Raw genomic sequence first — 23,139 nt, 5'->3', positions numbered from 1 at the left:
CACCTGGATCGCGTGCTATTGTCATGAAGAGGGCTCATTACCAGGCTCTCTGCTGAGCAGGTGTAACATCGCCACGGCGACACGATGCAACTCTAGAAAAATTACAGCAGCTTTGGATGAGCATAGTCAAGCTGTTGTCAACCTGTTAGCGTCAACAGCCACCCCTGATCTCATTATGAGGATAATGCAAACACATATCTCATTTGCTTACAATTAACAGTACGGTGTTTCACATCACTGACACTCAGCTCTACTTACATACAACATTTCAAAAGGTGGAGAAAATACATACATGTATTGCTCATAAATGAAAGTTAAAAAAGTTTTCACAAGAAAGTTTTGGAACATTAATCCTGAAAAATGCAGTCAATAAAGCATCAAAACTTTAATGTTTCAGACTAATTTAGATTATATTTGGAAATGCCATGTAAAGCAGTGAAATGTATTTATTTTTAATATCGCAAAGTGGGATTATGAAGCATAGTAAATATAGCAATCAAATATAAGCTGTACTGATTAGCAGTTTTATGCAGTTCACAATATGACCTGCAGACTGTTTTTGGGGTCAATGACAAATAAGAATGGTCAAAATGAGTAGTTCTATTACATGTTGGCTTCATACATTTAAATAAATAAATAAAACAGCATGTTCTACAAACATTTTGGTTTGCAGAAGATGCTTTTTTAGTTTGTAGGACTTCAATTTAAAAAAAATTAAATGGCTTCAAAATGCAATAAAATTGCCTCATTTTCAAACATATTTTATGGTAAAAAAAATACAATTCATGATATAATTATCATGAATAGTCATAAGAGGTCTTCATAAAGTTACTAGACATACATGCATTTTTTTATGTAATGACTTTTACACAGGGTCATTAGGGTCTAAAGGGGTCCTCTTTGTGATTTGTGGTTCTCTTGTCACATGACAACACAACCACACCAACTTGGTGTTCACAATTGAGTTGATTTTTCAAAATATTTCAAATATTAGTAATGTTTTAGAATAAAACTACTTAACTTTAGTGAAATGGCAATAAAATATCACCACAAGTGACAAATATTTTCCAAAATCCATCTTTTTCATGATTTCTTCAGATGCAGCACCTACTAAATCAGAATGACTTGTCCACTACTGTGCTGAAGTCAGTTTTGTATAAAATCGCATTTTTATTGCATTTCTAAATAACTTGATAGATTCGGACAAAAAAAACGAGATTCACATCACTGACCCTTTAACAACAGCCAGCAAAACATATTAGTGCAGATAAGAGAATCAGATTTGAACCGGATGACAAGAAGCCCAATTCAATTTCCTTCGAAATTAGGAAAATATATTTGCATCTAATAACTCACACGAACATCTACAGAACACTTTGTAAAGTCAGTATCATCATATAAACCGAAATGCATCACTTTTATCGGGCACCGCTCTACAGACTGACTTCAGCAACCTGTTGATGCATCCAAACCTGAAGCTTCCAGACCCAAAGAAACATGACAGGACTAAAAACGACATGTTTCTCTTACAATTAAAGACATTTAACTTGAGCTCGTTAGTCAAACCGAACCAGGCGGATCCACATCAGTAACTCCGAATCGACTCACGCAGTTCCACGAGAATTAAAGCGACTCCTGAAGCAAGGCAACGGCGGAACAAAGCGGTTAAGTTGCTCCTGTGACAGATCTCGAACATATACGGCTTTTGAAGAGAGTTTACCTAGTTACAGTAACTGGGTTAGCCAGTTAGCTCGTAATTTAACCCATCTGATTGACATATTAATCTTACAGACGCAATAACCGACATGTATGGCATTCGGCGTACAAACACAGCACTTGGATTTCTCCACTAATTAGTTTAACCGATCTCAAAACAAACTGACTGAAGTTAGCAAAGCAGAGGAGCTAACCAACTAGCGTGCTAATGTGACTCTAATAGACAGCGAAGGAGATCGGGGCGTGAAAACACGTTAAGATGTACATTACTCAACCTCCGTGGCCCGGTAAATTTACATTCAATTCATTTTGATTTGTCTAAGCAGTAAAAAGATATTCACCTCAGCCTTCTGCTTAGATTTGCCCTGGCTTTACTGTTCTTTTCCCTCTCTCTCTCCTCCAGTTGCTGCTGCTGCTGTTGCTGAGTGTTGCACCCGTTGGTAAGTAACTGTCACCACGACTACAGTCACTATGGCGAGCGGGGGTCTCGAGGCAACTGTTGCTACCGTCCTCTTCATACGTCAAGGCTAAAAAGCGAAAGGGGGCGGGGCCAACCTCGAGCCCCTCCTAGCGCATTCTACGCCGAGCGGTTAATGTTTAATTCCCGCGGAGAGCGGCGCACAAACGCGCCTCGATTCTGCTCTTCGCCGCCAAAAAGTTGTCATTTTACCGCGCTAACCGCCAGATAAAGGTGCTAAAAACGACCCCGAAGTTCTCTGGTTACATGTCTTTCCGCATGGCTTGCCAATTTAGAGAAGTCAAAAAAAAAAAAAAAAAAAACTTGGCTTGTGCATTGCATAACCTATTTTAATATAAGTAATACTAATACATTTACAAAGTAATATGTGAGCAACGCAGCTCTATAAACGGTAGTACAATATATAAACTTCAAAACCTAAAGGATTAGTTATTTCGTTTAAACAGTCTATGATGCCAGGCGTAGTTACCACAGATCGCCGCTTGGTGGCGCTATATCCCCGTAGATTAAACACATTGCTGTTTCAAAAGCATAGAATACTGTATATTGCAAACTATTTTAAAACTATACATGTGATGCACTTTAAACATTTCGGTGATAAACCTGCATTTTGCTGCATTGTTGTCATATCACTTCATTACATACGTGTAATTTTTAGTAAATGGTGTCTATATTATCTTGACATTAAAAAAAAAACCTTGAGTTGTTAAAAACGCCTCTCTTGGCAGTCTACAGAAATGATACAAATAGTATGCTTTGTCAAATTTGAATTTGAATTTTGTTGTTGTTGTTTATTACACTTTGAGGACATTGTGTGTCCCATATTTATTTTTATTATTAAACGTTTTGTTGTTGTTGTTTTTTTAAAAGTTTAATATCACACTGAGCCAATAAATAAGGATTATTATTATTATTATTATTAATAATAAAGCCCAATAAAAACTGTTTTAGAAACGTTGTACAATGCCTTCGTTTATTCTTTACACTATTTAGGTATATTGCGAATGTCTACGTGTCCAAAACTATTATGATCTAAACAGAGTGAAATGGACTTATATTGTGTGAAACTGATTTGGGTGTTATTTCCATCACAATGAGCAATTTCGCTCAAAAAAAGTAGTTTGAGTTCGTGTACCTGGTTACCAAGGAGACGGCGGTGTCAATCAATATGTTACTCGGGAGTCAATAAAAGTGAACGGCAGATGGCGCTTGAGAGCTTTGAGGGAAGTGACTCTCATTAGCGATAGATAGAGATAGATAGTTAATGAGTTTATGAGCAGGCGTGAGCTTCATGAGGTCAACCGGTGTGTGTTTCTGTGACAGTCTCACGCATAAACAGACATATCAGCGTGATTTATCTTTCTCTCTCATCGCGATTCTCAACTGACTTCAAATCTATCTTTGAATCTGAAATTTGCTTAAAACTTGCCGTGACAACTTTAACACCTGGACATCCGGATATTATTTGCTAACGGTGAGTACAACATTAAATATCTCAGTGAGAATGTATTAGTGATGCTAATAGTTAAGTCTGTGATTGCTACGAGTTACTTGTGTTTACATTAGCCTAATTAGCGACCAAGCAAGACATTCCGGTTGATTTATTTTTTTCAAAGCAAACATAAAACTTAAAATACCGAGAAAAAAGCTCATTCGTTGTGTTTTGCTCTATATACGATATTTAGCAAAACAAAGTTACATGCAGCTCTTTTAAAAATCACAAAAAGGTGATTGAGTCTCACGTACAGTTTTTTTAATTGCTTGGTAACCCTAGCAGAAACATCCCCGTGAGATTTGTAGTACAAACTGACCCGCGCGTGATTAATGTCAACGACCGCGCGTAACCTTCTTCCCGAGAAGCTTCTCTGCCACGGCAGCAGCGCGGAGGGTCACGTGATCGCATGGCTATCCAGAGCCACGCCGTCATTGGCTAGTCGAAGGTCTCACTATGGTGGAGAGGAACATCATCATCACTGCAGTGTCATTTCAAATTACCACTGTATTATTTACATTAACCTTGGTACTCCTAGGTAGACATGTTTGCCTATGCGTAAGTAATAATTCCCGAGAAATGCAAATTCTGGGGTTTCTAGGATAGTCGAATGATGAGATCTTGAGTTAGTGTGTGGTCGTTGATGCAGTGACTGAAATGATCCACTGCTTTCAGAGCGAGTTAACAGGCCACAGGAGATCACTGACTGAACATCAGGTAGTTTCCTTGAGGTCTGAGGGTCTGACTCATTCGTTTGAGTGACCACAGTAGTGCTGAGGATTTTGTGCTGTGGAATCTTATTTCCGCCACTCAATCAATCAATCAATAAAGTAACTGTGGCTTTCTATCTCACAATTATGACTTTTTTTTTCTTGCAGCATTGTCCAAATTGTGAGAGAAAAAGTCGCAGTTATCTTATTTATTTTGAGGTGGAAACAAAATACAGAACTAGTAGGTGTAAAAAATAAATAAAAAAAAAGAACATTGCGAGATGTAAAGTCAGAATTGCGACACAAACTTGTAATAACAAGAAAAAAATTGCGAGAGAAAAGCTTGCAATTGTGGGGGGAAAAAATCAGAATTGTAAGTCACACAGGATGTTTCCTTTATTTACGCTCTGTTTTTTTTTTTGTTTTTTTTTTTGGTGAAAAGTGTATGTGTTTAGTAGATCTAACTAATAATATAATTGTTTATAGCTGACAAATATCAGTTTATAGACGTTAAATAGAATGATTCATTCATTTAAAAGATTTGTCTAGAAAGATGGATTTCATGCCCGTGTATTTTCCAAGAATCCAGGATTTCAAAAATTGAGGTTGTTAATGAGTCAACAGAAATACTGTCATGTGTTCTACAATAGTAAACACTGGATAATAAACCATATGGTGGGTAGTGTTATCAGCATCTGACACCACTCCTTTGGTAAATGTGTAAATAACATTCAAACAGTGACATCTGGTTCAGATTTAATGGCAAAATGTAAATAATCTTTAGTAAACGGATTACTTGGTAACCTTGGGGAAGGAAATATCGATTTTAATACACGCATATATATATATATATATATATATATATATATATTTTGATTTGCATGGAAGGACACTGAAGGAGGGACAATGATGTGAATGTGAACTTTCCTGTTTAAAAGGAAACTGGGCTTCTCCTGTTTGTGTGTGCAGGAGGAGTAATTTCCTGTTCCTCTAACTGAAACTGGGAAATGTGTCATGGGATAAGGACACAAAATTTAGGCTGAAAAAAAAGTTATTACATCAGTCAGTATTTTACATGACATGCAACTGGAATAATACACAACTGGAATATTTGGTTTCAGGGTTTCTTGATGTTTTCACATTACCATTTTTTTTTCTTTTTATTCATATCCTATATATTAGTGAACTGTTTTAAGTTGACTTGCTGAAATTGGGGTGAGGTTTATTAAAACTTTAACCACTGTTAAAGTTTTAATAAACTATTATAATATTTTAATAGTCCACTGGATTCTACTATTTTTGACATTATAAAAAGATTGCTCTTTTTCCTCCATTAAATAACACTATTCGCTGTGCACAAGGACAAAACGAGCACGCCTCTATAGTTATGTGCATGTCATTTTGTCATTTTCTTTTGCTGCCAAATTACACTCATATCCATAAATCTCTGAGCCTTTTTTTGTTTTTAAGAAAAATGTAGCTTCCTGCTTCAGTACTTCTAAAGTTAAGATGTACCAGTGATATATACATGCAGTTTCGACATGCCTTGCTAAACTAAACAAAAAATAGTAAAAACAGTACGTAATTGTGAGATATTACAGTTTAAAAGCACGGTTTTCTATTTGAATATTTAAAAATGCAATTTATTCTTGTGATGGAAATCTGAATTTTCAATCAGTTTTCAACCAGTCTTCTGTGCATGATTCTTCATAAATCATTCTAATATGCACAAGAAACATTTCTTAATATTATCAATGTTGAAAACAGTCATGCTGCTTACATTTTGCGGAAGCCATGATGCTTCGATGAACAGAATTTATTTGCAATGGAAATCTTTTTTTAGAAATGTAAAGGTATTTGTTATCAATTTAATGCATCAGTGAAGAAAAGTATCAATTCCTTTAAAAAAAGTTAACAGAAACAGGAATCTTTAAAATGCTAATGCTACAAATGAAGAGCAAAGTATGTGTAATATTGCATACTGAGCAGATCATATTTGAAACTGCACTAAACTTTCAATAAGTTCCTAGTTTGTCAATGGCTAAAAAATGCCTCACGTTTATTTCTTCCTGCCCAGAACCTCACCTCATTAGCTTTGTAAAAGAAACAAACAAGAAATACAGGACTGAGCTGTCAGTCACAAACAGTACACTTTTTGGACTTTTCAAAGTCATTCATCAACTAAAATTAGGCCATCAAAAGAAGCTTCAAGTTTATTCTGACCTAATTCTGTTCTTGTTTCAATCCCTACTAAACTTGCGCAGCACACTATATACACATCTATGTAGTGCTTTTCATATGTCTCATATGAGAACAGCTCATTTTTGGAGACATTTGCTTGCACATCTCTTTCCATACATAGGTTTTGGTTTCTTTGGTTACATGAGACAAACTCTTGAAGGCCAGCTAGCTGCACTTGTGGGTGCTCATGCAACGAAGGCGGCAAATTGGAGCAGAAAGCTCAAGTAGACCCATGTATGTAAATGCACAGCAGCACAATGTGAGCATTATTACAGCAGCATGTAAATGGGCCAGATGTGTGTTTGTGGGTTACGTGTCTATAGATTGAGGTCAGTGCAGCTGTGCTGGCTTTTGTAAGCTGATGTATCACTCAAGAGTTGCACTGTAGTAACCTCACAGCATCTGCATTGGTTTGTATGTATGAGAGTGGCGCGCATGGTTTAAAGCTCCTCCCCCTTGTGGTGTGAGAGATTTCAGCCAATCAGAGCACGAGGAGTGTTTTTGGTGAGGGTGGAGGATACTGTAGGGGGTGATGGTGCCGGTTGAGGGTGTGGTTACGGAGGAGGGGAAAGCTCTGTGTTTGAAAATGAATGTGCTACATGCACATTTGTAGGGTGTGAGTAAGCGGCCATCATTTTGGAGTCAAGCGTTAAGGAAACCGCAGAAACAGGCATTTCATCTCCTGATACGGAAAAGCCAAAGACAGAGCAGCGTTTTCCAGCCAGCAAAGATGCATTGTAAGTCCATTTTTGGTTTTAATGTTAAATGATTGTTTTATAGCAGCTAAAGTTGGTAAGAATGAATCACAGCCCTAAACACTGGGAGTTAGTTTCTAAAGCAACAGATCTGTGTTTGTGATTATTGGTATTTCATGTGTCTAGATCCTAATGGATGTGAATTGTGACATGAATTTAGAGGCGTGGCCCCGTTTATGCCGGGTGAGGTGATTACATGCCTATATTTGTCAAACACAAGCTTATTGTTTAAATATATGGGAAAATGGGCATTGGAAACTTTAAGTGTCCTCTTCATCCGTTTGTTATTCCGAGCGAGATCGCAGCTCTCTGTGCCGGTATACAGATGGTAATTTTTCGGGTGGGGGCTGAGTGTAGCCGACAGTTGCTGCCAGCATCAGCTGTGGAAACCCCTCCTTCTCCTGTCCTCCTGTTGAGTCCTGTATGTTAACGCCGGCTTGGACGGCACAGTAGAAGCATCAGCAGTAAATTACAGGATGTTTGTGTTGTCTGAGGTGTGGCTGACGTGGTTTGCAAAATCCCTTGTGTACACTCAAGGACATGCTGCCCTTATATTCTCCTATCATTCTGCTGGGTAGATGCACTTGTAATAACATCTGTAATTGTATCTGAAAAATTGAGGACAAAAAATAAACCAAACTTGTCAAATTGTGTGTTAATGATTTGAGAATAATCACTATTTATTATTAATTATTATAAATGCATCTGAGCTGGGGATTTGTCATAGAATAATCAAGTGGAGTGAAAATATGATTATTAATAGTATATCAAGAACTCATCATCAACCCATCATACTTGAATGTGTTATTCACTGTTTTGCTGGTGGTGAATCATATTATTTAGTGTGTACTTAAATGTCTAGTCCTGCAGTACTTGTGGCTAAGTGGTTGTGAACTGTGTGCAAGGAAGATGTTGAACACACAGTACCCTTTAAAAGTTTTTTTTATTAATATTAAGGCTGCATTTATTTGATCAGCAATACAGTAAAACAGTCATGTTTCAAGTTATAATAACTGTTAGTTATAATTCAACTAATAACTGTTTTCTATTTTAAAATGTAGTTTATTTTTTTGATGGCAAAGCTGAATTGTCAGCAGTCATTACTCAGTCTACGGTGTCACATGATCCTTCAGAAATCATTCTAAGATGCTGCTTTGGTGCTCAAGAAACTTCTTATTATTGAAAACAGTTGTGCTGCTTTATGATTTTGTGGAACGTGACAAGAATAGCATCTGTTTGAAATAAAAAATCTTTTGTTACATTATAAATGTCTTTACGGTCACATTTGATCAATTTTAATGCTGCCTTATAGATAAAATAATTCTTTCAAAAAAATCTAAACTTAAACTGTAAGTGTACATCTCGGGTTGAGGCCAGTTCTCCTGATCCGCATTCACCAGGAATGTTGACAGAAAGTCCCTCAGCAGTCCCAGAGTGGAAAATACAGGGCTACTGGAACCCACATGCACCAAAGATGTTCCTGGACACCACATGGGGCTTTTTGAGCTATGTATATACTGTACAGACATTTTGAGAGATGATGGATATTAATTCAAGGAAAAAATGTCAACCAGTTGAACATCAGCTGATATATTAGTCATTAGGAAAGAAATATTGTGTTTTTGCCGTCAAGGCCAGTAGCACTATGAATGCAGTATATCACTGTAAAGTGAACTTGGCCATGACCGCACATTCACAGCTTTGGACTAATCACATGACAGCAGATGGCTGATTAAGATGAGATACAGAAATCAAGAGAGACTAAACTGGAACGTGCAGAATGAAGATGTATATTTCTAGATAATGAAATGACTGGTAGTATTCAAGCATTTGGAAATTCAGGTTTTTAACGTAAAGGTTGCTTGAGTTAAAAAAATCCAGATAAATGTCAAACCTAGCTTACAGTGTAGTGTGGGAATCTTATGAATGTTCTAAAATGATGATCAGTTCCATCCTCACCCACCAGCTACAAGACACACAAGGGAACATCAGTCAAACCAGCAATGAGATGCAGAGTTACATGGGCTCATAAATCTCAAATGAACCCTTTTGAATTTTACCACTATGCCTTGAGTTTCCAGACAAGGGAGTCTGTATATGAGGATGTTATCAGGCGAGCTGACGTCAGCCAAGACAAGGATTTGCATCTGTTATTGTGGAGTGCATGCTGAGAGTCAGTTGGGGCTGGATCTCTTGCCATGGCACCTGCTGAGGGCAGATGCAGACGGCTCTTTCGGGAGGGAAGTTGCCAAGGTGAATTGATTGGAAAAGAGGGGAAGGAAGAGGCTAAATCATTCTACTAACTGACAGAACAAAAGTCAATTGTGTATTTTTCACTAACAAAGTCTTTTTTGGATATGTAATTACAGTGGTGTTTTTTTTTTTTAAACATGGAGTTAAAGATGAAAAGGGGTTTTCAAGCATCAAAACAATGAACTGTAGACACCCACCAAGATGTCATTTAGCATAATAATTTATATACTAAACAATCTTGTCAGTACTACCACGATACTTGTTGCTCATAACAATAAAAAGCCACCATATTCATCCATATCTCATCCATAAAAGCACCTAAAACAAAACCAAAACCTTTGTGCATGAGGTCATGAAGCATGAGGCTGATGAATAGCACCAGGTTTGTTTTTCATGCCGTGGGTTTATTTCAGACTCCCTTTCACTTTGTTCAGTACATCTGAAAGCCTGTTTTTCTTTGCGCTGGCCATTTCTGATTGTTCTCATCATGCGAGCCCTGCTGCCAGAGCTCATTACAGAAGGGCGGTAGCGTCACTGGCATGTGTTTTCATGGCAGCGGTGTGTAAAAACAACATGCTGTTCTAAAGGTGCCGAGGTCAGGCTTTAGAATGGAGAGGGCAGAAGATAATAAAAGGGTGGGCAGGAATATTTTTCTGGATGTAGTGATGTTTCCTTTACTCGGAAATGATACCCTCACTGTTCAGTCCACCCTGAGAGATAAGGAGCCAGGGGCCATGTTTGGAAATTTTGTGGAATAATATGGTCATCTGCCTGAGCAATTGACCTTTTTATGGTTTTCAATAAAAAGGTTGTTATAAAAGGTTGTATAAAATGAAGCAAAGGGAGACTAATCTGATTTTGGACAACTTGTTCCCTAAATTTGAAATAGTGAATAATGATCTTTGATTGAAGGGGAAAAAACTGTATGTTGATTTCATGTGGGGAAACCCTACTGAAGAAAATGAAAGGCCCTGTCTGTTTAGTTTAGACCATTTTCATGCTTTTTTGGCCATGTGACAGTCACATACTCGCTTCATGTGCTTACTTTTAGATTTAGGCTTTGGCTTTGACTCAACATCCTACTCATTGTTGAATTGTAGTTCAAAATTAGCCGTTGACCATGCTTACTTGAGAATGAATTTTCAATAAATATTTAAAATAAATTCAGAGTAAATATATAATGTAAAAAGCATTCATTTAGTTCCAATTATTTAATTTTTATTTTTGCTTTTATTTCATGTCTCATTTGCATATATTAAATTGTATATATCTGCTAAAAGCCACACTTTTCTCTTGATATTGACATTAGGCACTGAAAAAAAATAAAATCAGTTGAGTGCTACTGCTAACACTGTCTATTCTCATTAGTGACTGCGTGTGAACCCACGGCCATTTCCACAGCTGTAGAGATGGACCATCCAGGGGATGCGAGTCTCCTCCAGTCCTGTGGAACAGCAGACAGTCTTGGCTCCCTGGAAGATGCTACCGCCGAATCTACGGCAAAGTCAGTTCTATTTCATTTCTTGTTTTGTGTGCAAATACACTTGCATGCATGCATTCTAGGTCAGGTCTGCAACTAAGTTCCCATGGTTATTTATATGTACAAGCTTGATTAGCCACATTAGTTTTGTGTTTGTAAACATAAAAAGAAAGCATGTGGAATTGTCATTTTATTAAAAACTGGTTGTGTTACCCCTGGATGTTTGACTCTGCCATGCCAGGTTCATAAAATAAACATACTTTTAACATGATGAATAGCATCAATACATTACTACATCACTTTTTATGTTCTTTACAGTTGTTGTGTAAAGGAAGTAAAATATCAAAGAAAAAGAAGTAAAATAAAATAGAAAATAACAATTTTTATAATATATTTTTTTTAAATATATAATTTTTCCTGTGATGAAAAAGCTGAATTTTAAGCAGCCATAACTCCAGTGTCACATTATCATTGTAAAACGCTGATTTGGTGCTCAAGAAGCTTAATTATTATCAGTGTTGGAAACAATTGTGCTTCTTAATGTGTTTGTGGAAACTGTAATGTGTTTATATTACAGTATTTATTTGAAATATTTTTGTAATCTTAATGTCTTTACTGTTACTTTTGATCAAATGAATGCATTCTTGCTTAATAAAAGTATTAATTTCTTTCCAAAAACAAACAAAAATCACTAACCTCAAACTTTTGAACATTAGTGTATGTCAGACTGTATGATATGCGGCACATCTTAAGAATTGATTTTAAAAGCACTGATAACATTGACATTGAATTTCAGATTTTCAGACAAACAACTGTGTCACGTGACTTCACTGCAAGGCAAATGTAACCCTTATACGCATAAGAGACCGCAAGTTTTGCACTATTATGAAAGACATTAACATTCATTTGATCTGAAGCTCACAGAACAATACAAATAATGTAAGGTGATACTCATGGCGGTCTGAGAGAAAGATGAAACTCTTTTAAACTCCAGAATGCTGCTTGTCTGGAGAAGTCATTATTTGATTTCCTGATTTCCTCACAGTGAATCATCGGAGGAGGAATCGGCATGTGTCAGAGAAGAGCAATCAAATACCAAAGCTGAACAGAGCATGCGCACAGAATCGGGTGAGATCACACACTCTGGCTGCTTTACAAACACTTGCAAATCACTTTAAACTCACAAACACTTGGATGAAAAGTCTAGAACATGTTCTCACATGCTCTCACTGACAAACAAACATACTCGCTTGCTCTCGCTTATACACATCACATACATATGACCATAACCGTCATTTTGAACACATGCCATATACGTCGCCCAAAACCACCATGTGTGCATTCCCTTCTGCACTACACCGATAAAGAGCAGAGCATTGAAAAGATGGCCAGAGCACTAACCCACAACTCGCAGCTCAAAGTTCCTCAGCGTTTTCATCATGAAAACTGTTACTTGAGCTCAGTAGGGCCTTTGAGTGCTCAGTAGAGGAAGTGTTTGAAAAGGAAGCTGTTGTCCCTATGCAAACTAACTTCCCTTTCCTTTAGACGCACAGCAGAATCACAGTGTTTTTATAGGAATTTATAGGTCGTTTTGAAAACAACCCATGTGTGAACTTCCAGAAGTTCCATCGCTCTGCTGTTGTCTGTCGTGTTTACATAAGATAACAGATCTTTGAATGAGGTCATCAAGTCACATGACCTTGGATTAGAGGTCAAGCTGCTGTGATGGCTTTGTTTTTCATCTCAAACGGTTTTGCAGAAGTCAGCATATAGTTATAGGTTTATCAGACTGACACTGCACAGGACGTTGTACAGTTCCTAGGGTGGCTTTCTTCCCCTTTCATGCACAGCTGCAAAATCAGTCAAGATAAATTCCTGTTAATATTATTCTCTTCAACTTTACTTTTTTTAATATGCAGTTTGTATTTGTACAATTGTATTGTAATTTCTGCACCATTAGCAGCCAAAGCAAGAAACGTTTCCAATCAAGTATTCCAGTAAACCTTTGCAACTGGTCAAGTAAACAGATTAAATTTGTTTTCTAGTGAAAAAAACTGCTTTTAAAGACACACTGTATCTTTAAATTTTAACAGTTGTGCTGTTCGCATGAAAATAAGGTGTCACTTTCTTAGAGTTTGCATGCTGATGCTACTATTGAAGCCTCATCAGAAACTCTGTGCTAGTGTGTGTATACTACATACTTGTGATGAATAGGGTGAAAGTGTGTGTCAGTAAATGTCCTGATAGGGTGTCACTAAAACATTTGATTTAAAACAGACGCTGCAGGAGAAATTCTTTATCGTCTGTGCAAACAAAAAGACCACACAGACACTTCAGACCTTACAGTAACACACAACATAGGCACTACGACAGATTTCACTAACAATAAAGTTTTATTATGTTGCTCTTTGAATATAATAGTTATAAGTAATAAGTGTTAATTATTCAGCATCATGTTATGTTATCTCATCTCAAAGTACTGATACCATAACTGTACCAAGAACTGTTTTATAGGATTTGTCTGGTTACAAATGTGTGATTATATGATAATCAGACAACACTGTGCAAAATAAATAGTTATTAATGGCAATAAATGTCTGTTCCCTTTTGTAGGTGCCACTCCTCGTCCCGACTCACTCTCCCTGCCCACTAAGGGCACAGAGCTCTGGACTACACACAGGGATGGAGAGGTGAAGCTCAGGATGGGTGAGTCCGGCCCTGAGGCTGAACCCCCCTTGACTGTGAACCAGATGTTCACGTCTACGGTCCAACACTTTGGCAACTACAACGCACTGGGTTGGAAAGAGGGAGAGCAGTGGAAAACCATGACTTACAATGAGTACTACAAGTCTTGCCGCACTGCTGCCAAGAGCTTCCTCAAGGTGAGGACTGTTAAATCGGGTTTTTTATACTACATACACAATATTTTAACAAAAACTCATAGCCAGTTAGACTGACATGTAAACCAGCAAAAATGAGTCATCAGTGTTCAATACGTCACACAAAACCAAATGTGACAGACTAGCAACTAGCCCAAAACTAGTGGCCCCGTTGGGCCATATTGTTCAGCCCTAATTGTAATACAGTTGGCAAATATAGCTACTAAAGGTGAGAAGCCTTAAAAGGCTCAGTTTTGAGTCTAGCACCTTGGTAGCATAACAGATTTGAGCCATGGCTTTCTATTGTTGAGCAATTGAGTAACTCTAGTCATTTTCATTATCTTCTTGCTGTCACTGTTGAGATTATGGCAGTTTAGCCTTACAGTCTTATCTAAAATGACTCGGTAATGTCCCTGATAAAAGGAATGTTTTTATGTTAGAGGTACCTGATAACAAACACTTATAAACAGATAAACTGTTGCAACTGTTATTGAGATCACAGGCAGACCTGATGCAATCACTGTTGTGTCCTTGAATAAAGCATTTGACCTCAGGTTACCTCAGGGAGAAAGTGCCAGCAATAAGCGCGATAAGGTGTCTGGGATGAGTCCTGGTCCTATTTCACCATAATTTCAAAAGACAGAAATTAAAAATATTTTTAATAAAGAAAAATAAGCCTGATTTATTTATTTTTTTAAACATTTTTAATTCCTGTCCATTATGGTAATGTAAATTCTGTTTATTTATTTTCACATTAAAGTAATAAGAATTAGGATGAATGTTCTAAAATGGGATTTCTTTTCTCTTGTTCAGAATACATGATTATTTTGCCTTTTGCTTTTGGGATGTAATTTGACCTGGACATGTTTTTGAATTGTGCACAACCCAGTCAGAGCCAGATTTTAGTCCATCAGTTTTGCAGCTTGAGGATATTTGGCCAGAGTGCCTGAGCATAGTTTCTCTTTCCAGTGGGAGGCTTTTGTTTATCGTCTTCAGTTTTTCCATGAAGTTCAACTCCCAACTGGTCACGTTCTCCCTGCGGGGAACAGGACGTCATGCCTGGCGGCCAATGTGGGCAGATTTCCATGGTTTTGTTTATGGAGAAACTAAAGAGGAGTGTAACTTGTCCCACTCGAACCCTGTGGGAGCGATTCAGATTGAGTGGTGTATACCCTAGCATAAACACAAAAGAAAGACATCACGAAAGAGGTGTTGGATGACACAACATGCATTCTGTATTTTGGCTGATGTGACTTTTAAATTTTAAATATGATGCAGCTTAGTACCTTCATCCATATTAAAAAAAAGTCTGATTCACAAAAGTATAATTATTTTAAACAGATTTTTTACTAAACTGCTTCACAAATTGTTTATCTTCAAGTCTTCTTGCTAAACTTTCTTTGAGAATTGTATGACATTTTGGAGTTAATGAACTAGTGAACATCTTAAACAGCGATAAATGGCAGTATTTAACTAAACATGTATTTAACTGCAAAAAAAAAAAGTACATTTCTTTCCATGTGGGACTTCTGGCAATGCTTATGGGTGATGACTCAAACAACTTCATCTTTTACATGCAAACAATACATTGTTTCGACTTGAAATTTTGGTTTGAAATGTTAATGTACACATGCTAACTGTGTGTATATGTTCACAGCTTGGTCTGAAGCGGTACCATGGCGTCGGTATCCTCGGGTTTAACTCGGTCGAGTGGTTTATTGCTGACATCGGGGCTATTTTAGCTGGGTAAGTGTTTATTGTTTGGATGTTTTACACTCTGTCCTTTTTAGGAGTCTTCAAATCAACCATAAACATGCATACATTCTGCTGTCATAACTCATGATCAGCACACAGCCGTGTTTGTCCCAAACAAAGCTTTAATCATTTTCGTCAAATAGTGGATCTGCTGTGCCATAGCTATCCAGCTATCTTTATGACTTTAGTGAAGACAGATGGTTAAAGCACAACCTGCACATGTTAAACAGCATCACATAGTCTGGGTTGGTAAACACATAGGTGGAGTCAGAATGGTGGGAATGTTGTTAATGTTTGAAGTCGTTTCCTGTTGTAGAACTGCTCGCCCTTTGGTTACAGTGTTAACAGACTTAAGGATGTTTATTGAGGTATTCTGTATGCTGTTGGCAGGGGGTTTGCTGTGGGTATCTACACCACCAACTCTCCTGAGGCATGCCAGTATGTGGCCGAGAACTGCCAAGCCAACATCCTTGTGGTGGAAAACCACAAACAGCTTCAGAAGATCTTGCAGGTAATGAGAGTAAAGGACCGATTTCCAAATAAACCTATCTAGAAGCTTTTCTAAATGCTCTCAGATCAGAACTTTTATCTACACTGCTATTCAGAAGTTTGGAGTCAGTAATGATGATTTTACACTGTGACATTATTTTTAAGGCAGTTAAACACACTGATGCCCTAAATCTCATAATTCATAAATGTTAATTGTCCTGCCTTTTGTCAGTATGATTATATGAAGTGTATAGATAAAGAAAAAAAAATGCAATGCTATTCATTTAGCTGGTAATTTCTGGCCAGTTCTCAGATCCTGAGAATGATCTTCAGGGTCTCTAGTCTAATCAGACATTCTGTACCTGCTGATTAAACGCATCAAATTAGATCTCCATCTGCTATAGGCTTTTCCCTGATGATCTCCTATTCTGTGTCTGTGTGCTTCATTTCAGGTCCAGGACAAATTACCACACCTAAAAGCCATTATCCAATACAAAGATGAGCTGAAAGAGAAAAAGCCCAATCTCTACACGGTACATTTGATTAGTCAAATATTTCAATTCAGCTCTCAGACCTTAATCTTTCGGTTTTAATCCTCCTCCATTACTAATTGAAATCTGACATTTGCTATGTAAATATCCGATGCACATAGTGGGCAGAGTTTATGGAGCTGGGCCGCGATGAGCCAGATGCTCAGCTGGATGATATCATCAGCTCCCAGAAACCCAATCAGTGCTGCACACTGATCTACACATCCGGAACCACGGGCCAGCCGAAGGGAGTCATGCTCAGTCACGACAATGTGAGTTGAATGCAAAACATACCCCATATTTAACCCACAACATCCATAATAACTCAAAAACAAGGGTTTACATGAGTCACCAGTCATTCTCAGCACTAAAGTGTTCTCTCTCCTCCTGTAGCTCACATGGACAGCATTTGCAACTGGCCGAGATGTGAGCCTGACAGATGCAGATAAGCTACAGGAAGTGGTCGTGAGCTACCTGCCACTCAGCCATATTGCTGCACAGATGATTGACATCTGGCTTCCCATGAAAGCTGGAGGAGTCACGTACTTTGCACAGCCTGATGCACTAAAGGTACCCTTATATAACGCTTATACCATTATAACTTGCTTATATTTATCAAAGAGTCCTGAAAAAAATCCCAAGTTCCAGAAAAATATTATGCAGCAAAGAATTGGTTGTAATCAATTCTGTTTCTTGAGCACCAGATCAGTAATTTAGAATGATTTCTGTAGAACACTAAAAAGAGTGGAGTAATGGCTGCTTAAAATTCAGCTTTGTTTAAATATAGTAAATTAGAAAGCAGTTATTTTTAGTATTTCACAATATTAGTATGTTTACTGTGTTTTTGATCAAATATATGCTGCCTTGTTGAGCGTGAGACTTTTTTCAAAAACATTTAAAAATCTAATGTACATGTTAGTGAAGGCAATTCCTGTTTTCCTCCTCAATCTCTCTGTTTTGTGTACATAAATTAAGGTCCTTCTAAAGACAATCTTGTTAGTTTAAACCATCTGTATAATACTTTTTAAAGGGATTGTTCACTGAGTCTTTTGATGAAGCATAAGCCTTAGTCATGCAGCTTACTCACACAGAAAGGCTTTTGTGAAGCATTTCATTTTCAAAAAAACAAGCCAAAGCTGTATGCAGATCCGCTGATATTAATATTAAAACGGGTGTATGATGTGTCCCCTGTGATCTGTAGAAGCGGAGCATGTGATATCTGTAGTGCCTCAATCAGTGGGTTTCAAAGTAACGTCACGGTGCTGTTTTATAAGAGAGTCATTGATTTATGATCACAGGGACAGAAATTGACATGACATACCTGCTTCTGTCACCAGATACAACCTTGGGTGTGTCAGCTGATGTTGGCATACACTTGAACATGAACCCTTTGGCAAAACATGTTGAGACTGCTTACATGCGTATTAATAGAAGTCACTGTATGTTCCAGGGTTCTTTGGCTAACACTCTACGAGAGATACGCCCTACCGCGTTCATGGGTGTCCCCCGGGTGTGGGAGAAGATGCAGGAAAAGATGAAGTCGATTGGAGCCAAATCGTCCACAGTGCGCCGGAAGGTGGCATCCTGGGCCAAAGACGTGGGCCTGCAGACCAACCTCAGCAAAATGGAGCTGTATGTACACAAACACACACACACACACAAGGTAGAAACATTTAGACACAAACATGACTATTAGTCATTAACATATGACACCCGTTTTTAACTGTCTGTAATTTATTTCACTTATATCGTTAGATCCAAAAGTCTGAGACCACACTGAAAATCTGGGATTCAAAATCTGTTTTAAACCTGTTTTTAGAAACTTGAAATATTTAATAAATTGAAAATTATATTAAATTAGAGAAAAATGGATTAGTTACGAATAATGATACAACACTTAGTGACATTGAAATAACATGAAATAATGTTAGCATAAATTGTAGGCTGTTTTAATATAGAGAAATGATCTTGTGTCTTCAGTAATGGCAGCCTGTCCAGAAAGCCATTAAACTATCGACTGGCGAAGCGTCTGGTGTTCCGGAAGGTTCGGAAGGCGCTGGGGCTGGATCGCTGTACGAAGTGCTACACCGGAGCAGCTCCTATAACCAAAGACACGCTGGAGTTTTTCCTCAGTCTGGACATTCCTCTGTTTGAGCTCTACGGCATGAGCGAGAGCTCTGGACCGCACACCATCTCACTCCCCGATGCCTTCAAACTCACCAGGTACTGAAACCTTCATTTGTTTAAATCTAGTTTAGTCACTTCAGCTTGAACTTCTAGTTTATTTCTCACTCGCATCTCTTTCTCAGCTGTGGAAAGGTAATTCCAGGCTGCAAGACGAAGATCTTCAACCCTGATGCCGATGGCAGTGGAGAGATTTGTTTCTGGGGCCGTCATGTGTTCATGGGCTACTTGAATATGTCCGATAAAACTGAAGAGGCTCTGGATGCAGATGGCTGGCTGCACTCGGGTGACCTCGGAAAACACGACCAGGATGACTTTCTGTTTATCACCGGACGCATTAAAGGTAATGACATCAATCAAAAACAGATTTGTGCTTCCTCTTATTCCCTGGAATTGAAACCACTGAACAGTTGCATTTCATAAGATTCTTAATTATAAAGTTGCCACACATTTCAATGGGATTTAGTCTGGTGCATGTAATGAAGTTTATGTTTGTATCCCAGAACTGATCATCACAGCCGGAGGTGAAAATATCCCCCCGGTGCCCATTGAGGATGCAGTTAAAGAGGCTGTTCCGCTCATCAGCAATGCCATGCTTATCGGAGACAAGAGAAAGTTCCTCTCCATGCTGCTCACCATTAAGGTACAGGGCAGACGACCCCAATATAAACCTCTGTTAAGCTTATCCACTATTAACCTAACCAGGTACAATGTGACAAAGCAACAAGTGATCTTATCCACAAATCTGAGCTTTTTTCTTAACTAACCATGACTGACGAGTGCCATGTTTGGTTTATATTTCTGTAGCCTAGTCCTTTGTGACTTTTACCAGATAATTGAGACAAACCACTTTTTGCATTGTGCCTGCATTGGAAACATTGTTCAAACATAGTTCATGACTAAAGGAAAAAGTTATTTAACATTTATTGATTTATTTTTAACTTCTTGTGTAATCCTGACCGATGTCATGCTCTCCTGAACGTGAATGCTGTAAATCTAATCAGAGCATCTTGTCCAAGGGCTCTTACACAAAGGGAGTTGGGTTATGTAAGGTTACTGAGAGATAACACTCATTTTAAGATGCATGAGTACATTTTTACTACACATCAGTATGATCAAGTGATAAATGTTTTCAGTTATCAAACAGCGTTCATAAACTTGAAGCCCATGCCAACTAGTGGACAGTGAGTGTAACTACATGTTCTGCTGGGGGGGGGGTCTCGTGATTAGCCTACTGCGCCCCCTGGTGGCAACCAACAGTACTAAAAGACTTTTTCCGTTTATAAATTGAAAAATGTAACTAATTAGTGGTGTTTTCTAAGGCAAGTTTGTTGAGTACATGGGATATTACTTCTCTAAGACATTGAATTTACAGTTTTTAACTGATGGACTATAAAAACTAAGAGAAGATTAAGTGAAACCCTAGCAACTGCATAGCAACAGCATTCGGAACACCTGATTAAAAGCCGTCGGAACATCTTAACCACATATTTGTGCACTGGCAACCACCAACAACACCTTAGCATCATGACGGAGTGCTTTGCACAATTTAGAGTTAAACTACAATTTATGTAAATATTGACGGGGAAATATTTTCATTAAAAGACGTATTTAATATACTATACATAACTTACCGTTAGACAATGCTGATGGCTCTTCGTTTTTTGCTCTCAGTGTCAGGTAAACAACGAAACGGGCGCTCCCGAAGACGAACTGACTCCTGAGGCGGTGGAGCTGTGTCGTAAACTCGGCAGCAACGCCACGCGAGTCAGCGAGATCGCCGGTGGCCGTGACAGACTCATATACAAGGCTATTCAAGAAGGCATCAACTGCGTCAACGAGAAAGCCACCTCTAACGCCCAGCGCATCCAGAAATGGACCGTTTTGGAGAATGATTTCTCTATCCCTGGCGGAGAGCTGGGTAAGTTTCCTAGTAATTAACTTCTTGTGTGTTATTTAAGGCTTTTGTGAGTAATTATGTTGATTTTAAAGTCTGTTTGTTTAGCTGTTTTAAACTCTCTCTCATAGGGCCTACAATGAAGCTCAAGAGGCCAGTGGTCATGAATATGTACAAAGACCATATAGAGAACTTTTACAAAGAAGTCTTGACCCCAACCACCCCAGACAACCCTCTGCCTCCTAAATAGGTGTCCAACAAAAGGCCTTGTCACCCACTTCAGAGATGGGAGACAAAGGGACTGACATGGTCTAAAAAAACACACTTACATAGGAACACGACTCACACCTTGTGCTTTGCTTGTGTCCATTTTTGAGTTAATTTGTTCAGGGTTTTGTAATTGTTGTTTATTTCATACTGTTTACATTTTTCTGTGTTTTTTCTGTGTAGCAAGAAGGAAAACATGTTTATAAAAAACAAAGCCATTTGTGAATTAGTTTTTTTTTTTTTTTTGTGGTGATTTACTATTTATTTTCTTGCCTAATTATAATGAAGTGTCTTTTGAGCCATGTAAGTGCAGGTGATTTGAATGTCTGTGTTCAAAGATAGCAGTTTATTTATGGTTAAATTTATCTACAAAGTTTGAGAAATCTTAATACCTAACAAGCAAACTTACACATAGGCATGACTGAATACTTAGAGAAAATCATTTGGCGGTTGTGCTCTTTTGTCAATGGCACTGTTGCCACCAAACACACTGATTGTTTAAAGGAAACTAGGTGTTTGTTAAGGAACAACCTCGAGACTTTCTGTGAAGATCATTTAGCAAGAATCCCGTTCCATATAAGCCATAAATGTTTCTTTGTTTGCTTTTTGTAACCAAATGTGTCATTTGAATGTTTTTTTTTTTTCTCGTTTATGCAGTTGGTTAATTTTGTCATTTGAATTTTTTGTAAATTGAATGTTATATAGTGTTAATACATATTGCATACACTTGTTTTTCTGATTTGATGCTTTGCTGCATCATTCTGACAATCCTCAAAGTAGCAAGAGATTGGATGTCATGCAGTCTCGTGTCAGCATGAGCTTTATGAAAGCCATATAATCTGGATTGAGAGAACAGGTTAATATTTATTTTATGAATGAAGGGATATGAAGGAGCTGGTGTGAGGAGGTCAGAATTCGAGTTGCCAAGCTATGTAGCATTATTTTTTGCTTTGCGTGTGCAATAAGGATATTTCGACCAAACATTTAACAAATTTTATTCAAATTGTATACTGCATTGTAAAAATGATAACAATGCAATATAGAAAAAGCATATGGGTTGATCAAAGAGGTTAAATGATCGAACTTTGGAAAGTTTGTGAATTGGGAAGTGCTATTTAATCAGTCAAGTGCTTGAATATACAAAAACAACTGCAAATCACTTAATGCAAATCCAAAGATATGATTTTCCCTCTGTAAATAGATGAATTTTAACTCACTAAAGAGCTTTCTTCAAATACTGGACCTGTTACTCCAAAGTGTGTATACTCTCTGGCTGCATAGCATGACCACAGCGAGGCCTTTTTGTAAATAAGACTTATTTAATTTGTGCATGAAATGAGACAAGTTGTTTGCTCAATCAGAACTGGTGAGAATGAAGGTAGAGCTAGTAAGTGATTTCCTTTCTTCTATCTGGGTTTTCTATTATGGTGTCAACTAAATTACTTTCTTTCTTCTCAAAATCCACTTGCATTAAAAAAAATAAAAATGATTGGTTTCTTTTTAGACAAAAATACTGTGATGGTATAATGCAAGTCTGATCTAGATTTGGACCAGCTTGAAGGGCAGTCCATTTGGAAATGTGCAAACATGAACATGATGTGAAGTCTCAGACTGTGAAAGTTTTACCTGGTTTTACCCGACTCTGAAAACTCTTGAACTGGGTGACAATTTGTTGTATGTAGTGTGATGTTAAGGGTTTCTGAAACATGCATGTCATTGTTGAAAACTGGATTACTGAACATAGTTGATTTTGGGAGATGGAACTCCAGGTTTCTACTAGTGTGTGTGAATTATCCCTTTACTGGACAATAAATGTGATATAACCGTGATCAAATATTGAAAGGTCTTGTCCTTTTAACTTCAAATTAATATTAATTGGTCACCAGGATCAAAAATAGCTCATGAAATACAGCTAGTAAATACTCTTTGAGATGTTTCTATACTTTGGCTAAAGTTTTATGGTTATTTTAGACTAGACTAATGGCTGCTGAAAATTTAGCTAAACTATCACTG

The 23,139-nt window shown here is 37.7% G+C and overlaps 2 protein-coding genes across 9 annotated transcripts in view; one reads left to right on the top strand and one right to left on the bottom strand.

The window, feature by feature from the left end:
- LOC306848397 (DNA-binding protein RFX2-like) overlaps positions 1–20,756 on the bottom strand; it is a 63,499-nt gene extending 42,743 nt beyond the window's left edge. Inside the window, exons 1-2 of one of the 6 annotated variants that reach the window (XM_079382916.1) lie at positions 20,597–20,756; positions 18,267–18,408 (exon numbers count right to left, since the gene is read on the bottom strand). The gene's annotated coding sequence lies outside the window, so the exon portion shown is untranslated. Of the gene's footprint in view, positions 1–2,057; positions 2,251–18,266; positions 18,409–20,596 lie in introns of those variants that run through there. The other 5 variants (XM_079382919.1, XM_079382917.1, XM_079382915.1 and 2 more) reach the window with 5 other exon arrangements.
- LOC306848396 (long-chain-fatty-acid--CoA ligase ACSBG2-like) lies at positions 3,440–22,964 on the top strand. 3 transcript variants are annotated; one of them, XM_079382914.1, is made up of 15 exons: positions 3,440–3,668; positions 11,014–11,149; positions 12,171–12,253; positions 13,739–14,007; positions 15,662–15,750; positions 16,150–16,270; positions 16,701–16,781; positions 16,901–17,050; positions 17,172–17,348; positions 18,229–18,410; positions 18,759–19,001; positions 19,088–19,305; positions 19,466–19,605; positions 20,637–20,883; positions 20,991–22,964. In XM_079382914.1, the coding sequence occupies exons 2-15, from the start codon at positions 11,055–11,057 to the stop codon at positions 21,107–21,109; spliced, it is 2,214 nt and encodes a 737-aa protein (XP_079239040.1). In that variant the 5' UTR covers positions 3,440–3,668; positions 11,014–11,054; the 3' UTR covers positions 21,110–22,964. The 3 variants fall into 3 exon arrangements, with proteins under 3 accessions (XP_079239040.1, XP_079239039.1, XP_079239038.1); XM_079382913.1 differs by lacking the exon at positions 3,440–3,668 and adding an exon at positions 7,182–7,374; XM_079382912.1 differs by lacking the exon at positions 3,440–3,668 and adding an exon at positions 9,474–9,645.
- Positions 22,965–23,139: the final 175 nt, after the last annotated feature.

The sequence above is a fragment of the Barbus barbus genome, assembly GCF_936440315.1.
Source record: "Barbus barbus genome assembly, chromosome: 28".
Classification (NCBI taxonomy): domain Eukaryota; kingdom Metazoa; phylum Chordata; class Actinopteri; order Cypriniformes; family Cyprinidae; genus Barbus; species Barbus barbus.
The sequence above is the reverse complement of the archived record's forward strand: the minus strand, read 5'-3'. Positions and strand labels throughout refer to the sequence as shown.